Source organism: Athene noctua, chromosome 15, assembly GCF_965140245.1.
Source record: "Athene noctua chromosome 15, bAthNoc1.hap1.1, whole genome shotgun sequence".
Lineage (NCBI taxonomy): Eukaryota > Metazoa > Chordata > Aves > Strigiformes > Strigidae > Athene > Athene noctua.
The window spans coordinates 19003861-19016415 of NC_134051.1; the positions used below are offsets into that span (position 1 = coordinate 19003861).

Below are 12555 nucleotides of genomic sequence, written 5' to 3' on the forward strand. Positions count from 1 at the left end.
GCAGTTGCCTTGGTTCAGCTGGGCTCGTCAGGGTGCTCTAGGTTCCTGGTGCCGCAACGCCAATACTTTTATCTTGACTGCTAATACATTTTCTTCCTCCTGCTCTGCAAGTGTCATCTTGGCAGCAGTCCAGGAGAGAGCTATCAGCCTCCTCTTCCACCCCAGGATGTTTTGGTTTTTTTTCTTGGCAGCTGCTTCTACCATCCCTGCTCATGTAGCCAAACCCCGACTCCTGCCTCGGAAACGAGGGCGCTCCAGGCGCGGGGGGGGCAGTACGAGTCCGTCTAGGGGTGAGCTGCCCTTTGCCTCCACCAGCAATCGGTGTAGGGCCTCATACTTCAGGGTATTTCTATCTGTCCTCCAGTTTCGAAAAGGTTTTTTTTTTAATAAAACCGAAATTAGGCACCACCGATGACCTTGCAGGGTCCTTTTAAATCGCAGCCAAAGGTTGAACAGCACCATCTAGTGCGCTTCATCCCGAAACTGCCCAGGCCGGAGGGACACCGGCTCTCACCCACACGCATCTCCGCCGTTGGGAGGGTACGCTGGGGGCTACAGCCCACCAGCCGCAGACATCAGCGCCAGGGCTGGCCCGCCTTGCTCTGGGGGAGCTGGTGAGTCACTACAACAAGGAGAATTAATTTGAAATTAATATTGTCAGCGCTGAAGCTGAACCACACGCTCTCAGCCTCTGCAGCAGTGATGCTTGAAAGGCTCGCGGTCCCCAAGCCAACCTGGCAGGGAACTAATGGTGCAACCAGAAAACATCCCTTTGCAGCTCTGAGATGGGAGTGAAGGGCTTACAGGGACAAATTGCACCGCAGAAGAGATGCGTGCACAGTGCCGGGCTGCTCGGACACAGCCCCACACCCTTTAGCCCACAGGCTGAGAGCAATTCCTGTGTCACTGGCATTTGCTGGCTCTTCCCGGCAGAGGTGAATGTGTGCGCGGGGAGCTGGGAAGGGTACAGCACCCCAGGCTTGCGCGGGGACCAGCCTCGGCTGCAGGCTCACACCAGCTGTGCCCCAGAGCACCGCTGGCGTCTCGGCTGTGGCAGTTTTAGGGAGGTATAAGGCAGGGACACACCATCAGCTGATGAAGAAGGGAGAAATGACCCCGTCTGGTTCACTGGCCTCTGCCGTTTGTTTAAAGACCTTGTAAGCTGAGTCCTCCCCTGCATAGCCAGGGACGCTGGGTTTGGTTTTTTACCTATTTGACATCCCCAGACAAATCTGGAAGTAGCTGTTGGCCCCTGGCAAAGTGCAGGGATGAACCACGGTATAAAAGGCAGAGAGGGGGCTCCAGAGGGAGCCCATGGCTCTCCCAGCCCTGCTAGAGGAGCAGAAAATGGTGAGGCACTGGGACAGCTCAGCATCAGCCTGTGGGGAATTCACCTCTTCCAACCTCCAAAGGGGCAGCTGCCTGGCTGCATTTGCTGGAGCAGGGCAGCGCCGGCTCCGCTTTCTCGGGGCAGGAGGCCGGAGCACGCACACAGTGACCCTGTGCTGCTGGAAGGGACCTGCTGGCTGGGCTGGAGCCCTCCGTGCCTCCCTGAAGCCCTAAGTGGGATGGGTGCTGACTCCTCACCCCGGGCTGTGTCCCTGGAGCCAGGGGTGGTGGCCAGGAGCTGGTGGGTGCAAGAGAAGCTGTCCCCGAGGAGCAGTGAGCGGCCCCAGGGCACGCCGAGCCCCGGCACTTCAGCCACCTGGTGCACCCGAACTCCTCACCCCTGCCCCCTCAATCCCCCCCTTGCCATGGCCAAGTCTGTCTCCGGTTTCTCACGCAAGCTCAGTGCGGGCCGTGAGATCTTGCTGGGCCTTTCTCTGGGAGATGAAAAGCTCTCTCACACCTCATCGTCTCTCACCCATGAAGTTGCGTAAGCGCTGTAATCAAGGCACCTCTGGGGTTCCTTTGAACTAGCTGAGGAGGCTGCAGTTCCCAGGCATCCCCCTGCGAAGCAGGGGTCAGTTTTAACTCTTCTCCACCTTCTCTCTAATTTCTCAGCGTCCTTTCTGCAACACAGATGTTGGAACCTCTCCTGCTGCAGCACCCAGCCCCGTCCCGGCCAGGATATCCCCCGCGGGGAGCCTGCTGCTCCGCACTGTCCCTCCTGCCCCCTAAACCCCTCCCGAGTCCCTCCTCGGCGGAGCGCGGGGTTCCAGCAGCACGGCCCTGCGCTGAGGAGGGATCCTTGATCCTTTCACAGCTGCTTACATTCAACCACGTTTTATTTGCCTGGACTCAGTTTATGAAGTTTTCTACAGCTGTCTTGACCTCGTCCATGTCTCCTGCCCCTCTCATTTCCCCGGTCCCGCCGTTTTTCTCAGCAGGGCTTTTTAATCTATTTCTAGACCATTGATGGAGATGCTGAATAGCACCGGGCTTCCCATCCAAGCCCCGGACACCCACTGAGAGCACTCCCATTCTGCAGGGATTCCCCATTGATGTCTGCTGGTTTGCCAGCTCCCAGTCCCTTTAAGGTGTCTCTCTTGATGCTGTATTGTGCTAATTTTTAATCAGAATACTATATGGATTAAGTCACATGCCCGAACAGAGTCCAGGTCTATTATTTCTGTGCCATAACCTTTATCAGCCAAACTTGTAATCTCTTCAAAGGATGACATCAGAGTTTTGACAAGAGCTATTTTCCAGAAACTAGGCTGATTGCATTAATTATATTCCCATCCTTTAATTCTTTACCAGCTGAATCCCACATCAGCTTTTCTATTATTATGCCCAAGATCTGTGTTGCGGTGCTACATGTAAATCAGCTCCGAGCATCATTCACATGAAGGAGCACAAGGACCCGCTGCCCGGGCTGGAATTCTGTGCGTTTCAGAAAGCTGGAAAAAAAAAAATGCTGTCCGTTTGTGAAAGCGTTCCCTAAATGCAGGGCAACAGGCACGTGCAGCAGACTGACTGCATCGAGGCCCGGGCAGCAGCCCTACGAGGAACCTTTCAGAGTAGTTCGTGATTCTGGGGAGCGCTGCCCTGTGGCTTGTTGGCACGTTCAGCTTTCGGGATGGTCCCGAGCTCTGCCCGGCCCGGGCCCCGGGCTCGGGGCACGTCGCCGCTCCCCAGGGGAGAAGCTTCGCCCTTCCCCGCCGCGCCACGCTCCTTCGGGCCCTGCGGCCGGTCACCCCCGGGGCGGGCGGCGCCGCGGCCTCTCCCGGTAACCGACCGCCTCGGCTGGGACTCGCCGCCTCTCCCGGAGTCTCCATGTTGTGTGGCCCCTCCAGCCCGCGCAGGGCCGCCTCCTGGCGAGTTCCTGGGGCCGCCCCGCGGGCCGCCCGCTGCGGTTCCACAGCAGCTCCGCCGGGTGCCGGGGGCAGGAGCCGCTGCGGGGCGGCCACCGCGCCCCGCCAGCCCCCGGCCCGCCGCCTCCGGCTCAAGACGCCGCAGAGGCCGCCGGTGGCTTTGCGGGTGCTGCCTCTGCCCCCCGCCGGGCCCCGCAGGTCCCCGGCCGCGCCCCGCTCCCGCGCCGTCCTGCCCCGGGGGCCGCTCCGCCGGCTCCTCCTGGCCGGGGCGGGCCGGAGCCCTGGCGCTGCTCGGCCCCTGAGCGAGGCGCCGGCCCGGCCGGGGCTCCGCCGCGGCTCCCCCCGCGCCCTGACCGGGGCCGGCGGCCTCCCCGGGCCAGGCCTCCGCGCCGGCCCGGCAGCGAGCGCGGGAGGCGCCGCCGCCGCGTCCCCGGGCCCCGAGCGCCGCCTTCCCCCGGGCCGGGCCGGGCCCGCTCCGCCCCCGCGGCCGGCTGCCGGCGCGGGCTGCCGGGCCCGCAGTACCGGCCGGGGGCGCGGGGGGCGCGGCTGAGCCGCTCTGCCCGGCGCTGGGAGGCAGCGGCGCAGGCGGAGCGGAGCGGTGCGGGGCTCGCTGCTGCTCTCTCCCTGTCGCCGCCACAAGCCAGCGGCCGCGGCCATGGGCGTCCCGGGCCGCCCGCTTTGTGCCGCCGCCGCCCCGCCGCCGCCCGCCGCCCCGGGCCGCCGCTGCTGAGCCGCATGGGCCGGGCCCCGCGCCGCCGCCGCCGCTGCTCCGTGCGGGTGAGTGAGCGGGCGGGGAGGCGGCCCCGAGCCCAGGCCCTGCGCCGAGGCCGCGCCGGAGGCCGCCGGCGGGCGGGAGGCGCGGGGCCGCGCCGGGCGCCGCCGAGCCGGCACTAGGCCGCCCTGGGCGCGGAGGGGCGGGGGGGGGCGGGCGGCCGCGGGCCGGGCCGCGCCGCGGAGGGCGAGCGGGGCCGGGGGCGGCGGCGCGGGGGGGGGGGGGCGCCTGGGTCGCCGTTCCCCGAAGTTGCCCGGGGGCGGCGGGGGGCCCCGCGCGGCGTCCTGTCAGCGCCGGGGCTGCCCGCGGAGCTCTGCCCCGGCCCGGCGCCTCCCGCGGGGCAGCTCGGGGCGGCGGGGGCCCGGCCGGGCCGGGGGGCGGCGGAGCGGGGCGGGGGGGGTCGACCCCCCTCCGGGGGAGAGGGGCGGCCGGGCGCCGGCGTCCCTCGGGCGGGCTGCTCGCCCGCGCCCGGCCGCTCTCGGCGGGGCCCCCGCGGGGCTCCCCCCGGCCGGGGCGAGCAGCGAGCGCCGCCTCGCCGCAACAATGACCGGACCCGGGCGCGGGGCCGCTGCCCCGGGGGGTCCCCAGCGCCCAGGCAGCGGTGAGCGGGGACCCTCCCCGGGGAGCTGGGAGCGGCTCCAGCGCTCGCGTCCGGAACCGGGCTGGAAACGACCGAAAAACGCAGCACGGGGCGAAAAAGCGGCCGCGTCCCGCGGTGCCGGGGCAGGGGCCGCCCGCTGCGGGGGGCTGGGGGCGAGGCCCCCGCTGGCTCCGGCGGTCCCGGCCCCGGGCCGAGCACACGGGGCCTGGCCCTGCCCGCCGGCCCCCCCTGGCCCTGCCGGGGCGGTGAGCGGGGGGCTGCGAGGCCGGGCACGGCCGGGGCGGCGGTTCTGGGCTCAGCCGGGGAGAGAAAGGGCAAAGCATCCCAAAGACGTGCAGGTTGGGGTGGGGTGAGCTTGGACAGGGAGGCCGAGCTGAAATATCTTGCCTGGTGCGTTTTTCACATGCAACTGAGTTAATCCAGCGCAAGGAGTAAGTCGTCAGGCGGCTGGTGCTCTGCAGCACTCGGGGCTTCGAGGCTGATGCCGTTCTGTGGAACAAGACTTCTGCTGCTGCCTGGAAATGATGAAGTTGTCTTGTCGAGCGGCAGAAGTAGCAACCCGGGGATTGCCGTTCTCTGCCTTCCCCTCCTTCCCCACACCTCCCATCCTCCATATTGACTCGTTGCTCTCCTTTAAAAACGCTGTACGCGATCAGATTTCCTTCTCGAGGTGGTTTTCTCATCTTCCTTTGATGACCTGAAATTTTCCCAGGCTCGCAGCGCGCAGCGTTGTTAGCGCGAATGAACCTTTTCTCAATGGCCTGTCTACAGTAAGCAGTGCCAGAACTCAGCTCCTGTGCTAACGTGCTCATCTGAAGCAAGAATGCTGTCCAGATGCCCAAAATATTGGGGTCAGCAATGCATCTGGATTCCCCTAGAGCTAGATGAGGCGACGCAGCGTATTTCTGAAACGCAGAGATTTGCGAGGAATGTGGCGCTGGTATGTCACTTGAGTGTACGAAAGCCACCTGTGTTTGATTAAGGTGCAGTCTGGCTTTCAGGACTAACTGGATATTCTTTCAAAATATTTTTCTCAAGCCTTAAATTCCTGTTTGGGATGAAAATTTCCTAGATCAGTAGCCAGATAATATCACGCTGACCTTAGCATGACGTGTGCTGTCCAGGTGGGCTGTGCAGAAGGTGGCACGTGTCCCGTGGCACCCCGTGGTACCTGAGCATCTTGGATGTGGGGACTGCCAGATCCAAAGGCCCTGTAAAACCACCGGTGTTGGGGAAATTTGCCACTGTTTTAGCGTAGCGCCAGCTGTATCGGCAATGCTGAATGTTGAATGTGAAGTTTTGGGATATTCTGTAACTCGTTTTTAGACCGTTCCTGATTTGAGCCCGGTTCTGCACTCTCTGAAGTCGCCGAGAGCTTTGCCATTGATTCTGGTGAAAAAGAGACGTTAATACAGTAACGGTGCAGAGCAAAATCGGTGCTTTGTATTCTTAGAGTGTTTATTTACGGTGATACTCGCTTATTTTTTTCCCATCTCTTTCAGCCAAACAAACTTGTTCACCTTGGAGCTACAAATATTGGTGATTTGAGATCTGAGCTCATCGGCTGCTGTTCCTGTGCAAGCAAGGGCCAGAAAAATGAATATCCAGGGGAAAGGCTTCCCCCTGGACCTTGGAGGAAGCTTCACCGAAGATGCTCCAAGGCCACCGGTTCCTGGTGAGGAGGGAGAACTCGTGTCCACGGATCCAAGGCCAGTTAGCCATGGTTTCTACTCCGGTAAAAGCGATGTGGTTAGAAATGAGACGTCCACAGCAACACCGAGGCGCTCCGATTTGGATTTGGGGTACGAGCCCGAGGGGAGTGCTTCGCCAACTCCACCCTACCTGAAGTGGGCCGAGTCGCTGCACTCCTTGCTGGATGATCAAGACGGTATCAACCTCTTCAGGACTTTCCTGAAACAGGAGGACTGTGCGGATCTGCTGGACTTCTGGTTTGCCTGCAGCGGCTTCAGGAAGCTGGAGCCGTGCGCGTCTAATGAGGAGAAAAGACTCAAGCTGGCAAAAGCTATTTACAAAAAATACATCCTTGACAACAACGGCATTGTGTCCCGGCAGATCAAACCGGCCACGAAAAGCTTCATCAAAGACTGCGTCACGAAACTGCAGATTGACCCCGACATGTTTGACCAGGCCCAAACGGAGATTCAGTGCATGATAGAAGACAATACCTACCCTTTGTTCCTTAAGTCGGATATTTATTTGGAATACACGAGGACAGGTGGGGAAAGTCCAAAAATTTATAGCGATCCGAGCTCAGGCTCTGGGACAGGTAAAGGGCTACCCGGTTATCTGCCGACTCTGAACGAGGATGAGGAGTGGAAGTGTGACCAAGAGGCCGAGCCCGAGGCCAACAGGGACTCGGCGCCTGCCAGCAGGCTCACGCAGAAGCTGCTTCTGGAGACGGCCACCCAGCGCGCCGCCTCGGCTCGGCGCTACAGCGAGGGGAGGGAGTTCAGGTAGGTGAGCGCGGGGCAGCGTCCCCTCTGCGGCGTGTCCCGGGGGGCATCGGGGAGCCGCCGGGGGCATGGGGGTGATGGGAAGCCTTGGAGGACCTTGGGGGTGGGGAGCATCCACGTCCGTACGGGATGGCGTCGCGCGTGCTTCGGTGGAATGCAGAGCTTTATTTGAAGGTAGTCGCGGGTGGTTGTAAGGGTGTCTTGGGCCGTTCCCGGTGATTGCTCGGAATCATCCCCGCAGCGTGTTCCTCACTGGACGTGGGCCGGAGGCAGGTAGGGCTCGGTGGGCAGCGCGGGGCCATGGGCAGCCCTCGTGCTCGCCCAGGCCGCTGAGCAAGCTGCAGTTTGAGGTTGGCCGTAGCCCACACCAGCAGAAGGTCCACACTCAGTTACGGTGATGCGGGCGAGTACAGCTTGTCGTTAGACTTCTCTCCGTAAATTGTAAATGCCCCGGGAAATTGTTGTGATGAGCCACAACTAGAAGCTGCAGGGAACGTGCAGGAGATGCTCTCACCTCGATATACGAGTGAAATGGGGTTCACAGTGCTCCCTGATAATGGTGCTGCTTTACACGAGATTCCCGGCGCTGAATCGTGGCGGTGTCAAAGTCAGAATCACCGAATCCAGTTCAAACCATTCCCCGCTGCAGCTTTTCCCTTCATCAAAGTAATTGCTGTTTTTCTGAACTGGAGGAATTGCACAGTTTTGCAGCCTGTTTTTTTTCTGGGTCCCCCACCCACTTCCAGCCAACATGGATTTTGAAACTTGCTGAGAGCTCAGTTAAAATTCCAGACAATTAACTTAGCAGGGAGCTCTCTGGGATCAATAAGCGTGTGTGTGTCTAACCCTTGCTGAATCAACAGAACCCGGCCAGAACACATTCCTACTTTTTTTTTTTTTTTTTTTAAATAAAATCTCCTTGTTTTAAGACCTGCTTAGACTAAAATCTGACGCTTTGTGAAGATTACGAAATGAAGTAGCTGAACTGTCCTCTTCAAAGCCGCCTGCCTCATGAAAAGCATTTCTGTGTTTAATCGTCCCCGGCCGTCCCTTTAGGCTGGCAGCTGGAAACGCATCCCGCCCCGTGCAAGGTCTCGGCGCCTTTCAGCTGGCAAAATGTTTTCGGTTTGATTCTTGCTTTCTTATAGATTTTGAGGAGGGGGTGTTTGTTGCATGTGAAACTCTTGCAGGGATAAAAAAAAAAAGTGGGGGGGGGTGGGAATTCATGTGGACTCCCACTGTTTTAATCAGGAGTTGGGGAAAAAAAAAAAAATCCCAGGGTCTTGGGACTTACCCGTGGAGTTAATAAAAACCTTGAATGTCTCTTGAAGTGCGTTTTCACTGGGCAGTCGGGCACTCACCATAAGCAAAGGATTGGAAAAGTCTATGGTTTAAGTATCTTTTTATTTAAGCGATAATGACTTTAAGATTGCAGATAGCTTATTTGAGGTTCAGATGTGTTTAGTTTCCTTCCTAGAGCAGTTAGCAAAAACCTGAACGCAAGACTACACTTCTCATCTCCAGCTTCAGAAAAAAATACACTTTACCCATGATCTGAATATATCTGGGCCAGATTTTAAGGCGCTTTAAGAAATGTGCTGTGAAATAGAAGCATTTTGGAGTGGAGTTCCTCTGTCTTGGGCGTTTTCATACCAGATTGGAACAACCTGAAATAACTCTTTACCTGGGGGATGGAGGTCAGAAGCAATGCATTGCTGTTAATTTGTAGTGACCAGCAGCCTGTCATTGTGGCTACTGACGCGCCGTTGACCTGTGGGTTAGGGAGGCACAGAAACGTTCACCGTTGTCACTAGAGCAGGAGTCATTTCTCAGCCTGGAGTAGCTGAAGATAAGTGATTTATTTTTTTGAACGTTGGTATGTCATCTCTAGTAGCGTCCAGAGCATCGCTGTGGAAGATGATGCTGAGCTGCGTAATCTCTGCATTTTTTTTATTCTAAAAATTCTGCTGAGATGCTAATTTATGAGGTGATCATTACTCTTTGTGCCAGACCTTGTGGTTGAATTAACTTATTCATGGATGTTTTACAGCAATAGCTGTCTTGAATAAGTTGTTTCTTAAGCTGTATCATCTTTATCCTGCAGACTTTTTTGTTCGTGTACTTTCACCTGAGTAACTGTGCTGGAAGCTGGTGGAACTGCTTGCAGCAAGAAGCAATAGCTGCGTGCAGCATTTCAAAGGCTGGGTCCCAATTTACTTTCAAAATTTCCACAAACCTTTTTTTATTTTTGCGCATGTGTGGGAGAATTTCTTATTTCTGTTCTTGAGGGAATGTTGAAATAAGCTGTTTTGCATTATATCTGAGGGCCTGTTTAATCTTCCCAAGATTGAACTTCCATTCCTTGACTTCCATGGAAACCCTAAATAAAGAGGAATCTGAGCAAATGCAATGGAAGTGTTTCTCTGTTAGCAAATGAGCATCTTGAATCAGCTCCAAATTTTTTTTTTTCCAACGGAAAGTTCATAAATCTTGATGCAGTAGCTCTGCTCTCGGGAGAGCAAACATAAAAAATTCCTCAAATGGCAGAAGACAACCCGTTATTAGTGTTGGATATTTTGAAGGTGTGCAAACGTGCGTGCGTGTTTGAGAATGTCCTGAAGCCAAAAGCATCGCTGTTACCCACTGTGTTTTTGTATGCATAGGAAAAGGCCAATAGTCATTATAGTTAGGCTCCTGCAAATTAATTGGACATTGGTCATGGATCAGTGAACTTCAAAGAGGGCAACCCCCGAAGATCTCCGGCATTAACTCGCAGCTTCCGAAAGTGACACTAACGTGGTTGTGAGGGCGGCTAAATCGTTCATTAACCTTCTGACGCGCTGCGACGGCGTTCCTCGGGTCCCATGAGCAGAAATTAAACCCGTGCCTGAGAACCACCCTGCAGCTTGGTTTTCGAGCGCTCCAGAAAAACGCCCACATCTTAAAAAAATCGGGAATTTGGTGTTTGATGGGGGAAGATCACAGTCGTGTCTTTTGTCGGGGTTTCCTCTGCTGCCTCTTTAGCTCGGCGTCGGGAGGGGCTCCCCTCCTGCTCCCAAAGCATGGGAGAGCAGCACTCACAGCCCTTGCCTTCGCTTTCTCCGCGTGGTGGGAAGTGAGAAGAACATATGGTGTTACCTGCGAGCAGCTCTGCCTGCGTCTCTTGGAAAGCCGAGCAAACTGGGAGATTCGGGTTAGTTCTGCCCATCCTCTTGGGTTTTGACCCGTGTCCTGAAGTGCACAGCGTGAGGAAAGGGAACCCTGGGTGATGGTGATGAGAGGACGCACGGTGGTGGGTGCAGTGTCCAGTTGTTGGATATTGAGGAGTGTTGTGGTGGAGCTGCTATGCACAGGTGGAGAAATTTTGCAAAGAGGGCTTTAATATACCCATGGGTTTGTTTTTTTTAAAGGAAGGTGACTGCATGATCCAAGCTTTAATTTCCACAGTGCTCAGCTGATGGCGTTTCACAAGTGTTGGTGGTTCAGATGAAAAGGATTGATGATGTGTTCTCCACCAGGGCTGGCAGAAACCACCAGGAGAGCCCTTATGCTTGTCCCCGCGCACTGGCAGCCTCTCTGGACACGTGTGAGGGCAGCTCTCCCCAGCACATACAGCCAGCGCTTCTTCCTGTCGGGGTATGCAGAGAAAGCAAGTGGAGAAAAGCTGAAGGTGCATTAAATGGGATGTGACAACCTCTGGTCTGAGACAAGGCGATGACAGGTAGTCACACGGAGAGGAGTGGTGTAGGCAGGTTCAGGGAAGTTGCAGGATCTCTCCCCTGTTTAAGCAGCATAAACGGTCCAGCGGTCAGAAGCTGGGCCTGCGTCAGGAAGAAGCTGAAATTTAGCTGGCAGACCTAATTTTGAGATTTGCTGCTTCGTTCGTAATTAAATATTAAATTGCACGCTTCTGACTCAAGACTGCGTGGTGAAGGCATCGGTGGTAATTGTACCGAGCGGCTGAAAAACTGGGGGTGCCAAATCACAAGCGCTGATGCAGGAGCAGTCTGTGCTTAGAAAGTTTAAGTCGTGTGTTACTGCCTTACTGACGCTTCTTTTAACTGGAGAAGGCAGCATGTGCACCTTGGAGTTAGGCTACTGAAGCTTCATGAGACTTTGTTTGATGGAAAAAAAGGAGCTACCGAATGTTACACCCATATGGAGATGCGGAAAGTTTTGGGTGCTTAGCTTGAATTAAAATAGCTGGGCCCATAACATCACTTGTAATCAATACAACCCTAATTGGAGTCTGTGTAGCGCAGTGGCTATTTCCAATTTTAAAGAAAATAAGTTATAGAAGAATAGTTTTCGTTCTGCATTGCTCGAGTGAAGTTAGTCTAACGGGGAGGTGGGGTCTGATGCCAGTAGCGGTAAGTGGTAATTTAGTGACTGGAGCACTGTAAAATATACAAGACAAAGACTGATGATGGTTTTGCACAGAAGTTACGCCAGCTTTTTTAAATACAGTGTTAAGCTGATGAAACTTCTGCGTAGAAGTGCTTATATTAACAGTGTAAAGTATTTATGCTGGCGGTTGCCAAGTTTTAAAATGGGTTTTATTTGAAGAAGAATACCTTTTGTGCCCATAGCTTTGCCTCTACACAAATCAAGATGAAGAAGTGTATTTGTTGTTTGGTTATGGATCAGTGCTTTGGCTTCTTTTTAAAGACAGGTAGTTAAGCTTTTAGCACTCTCTTTTGATAAATGAATAGCGTTTTCTCCCCTCCTCCAGCAAACAACTACCTTACTTTGTTGTGATCAGGTTTTATTTGGGTTACAGAATCTTTTCTCTTAAAAGGACAAAAGGAGAGTTATATCACCCTCTTTTTTGGAGCTGGGGAGGTTCAGGTTGGACATGGCAGAAAAAAAAAATCTTCATGAGGAGTATAGTGCAGCCCAGGAATATGTCACCAGAGGGGAGGGGATCTCCATCCTTGGGGGGCTTCACGGCTGGCTTAGCCAGAGCCGCGGTCTGTCTGGTCCAGTGTTGGTAACGGTCCTGTTGTGATGTGCGCTCACAGCGGTGGCACAAATCAGGAAATACTGTGTTTTGAGAACCAGATTGGAAGGTGGGCTGGTTTGGGTGCTGCCTGGTTTCGAAAGAATTGGGTGCTAAAAGGCTGAATGGGAGCTGAAGATCCCAGGATGCTGAGAAGTGCCTCCAGGAGGTGGGCCATGATGTGGTACACCTTGGTTTTGATCTGCTCTTCAACTTGGCTTTATGTTTTTAAGAGTTTCTTTGTTGTTGCTATAATAGACTAATCCCTTGAATAATTAGCTACCATTCGATGTTTCAAAAATGACTGTCTCTTGGATGTTTTTTCTTTAATAGTCTGTTAGATCCTGGATTTATTGAGACAGACTGTGAAATCCTGTTACGCCAGGCTTTCTTGGTGGAAAAGGGACTGAGGAGGGTGTGAGGCTGCTGGGTGAACACACGCTGGCCTCATG

General features: G+C 55.5%; 1 protein-coding gene across 2 annotated transcripts in view; it reads left to right on the forward strand.

The window, feature by feature from the left end:
• Positions 1 to 3978: 3978 nt before the first annotated feature.
• AXIN1 (axin 1) overlaps positions 3979 to 12555 on the forward strand; it is a 76794-nt gene continuing 68217 nt past the window's right edge. For both annotated transcript variants that reach the window (XM_074919404.1, XM_074919405.1), the window contains exons 1-2: positions 3979 to 4034; positions 6133 to 7104. In XM_074919404.1, coding sequence (XP_074775505.1) covers positions 6227 to 7104 — 878 coding nt within the window. In that variant the 5' untranslated portion in view covers positions 3979 to 4034; positions 6133 to 6226. The remainder of the gene's footprint in view (positions 4035 to 6132; positions 7105 to 12555) is intronic.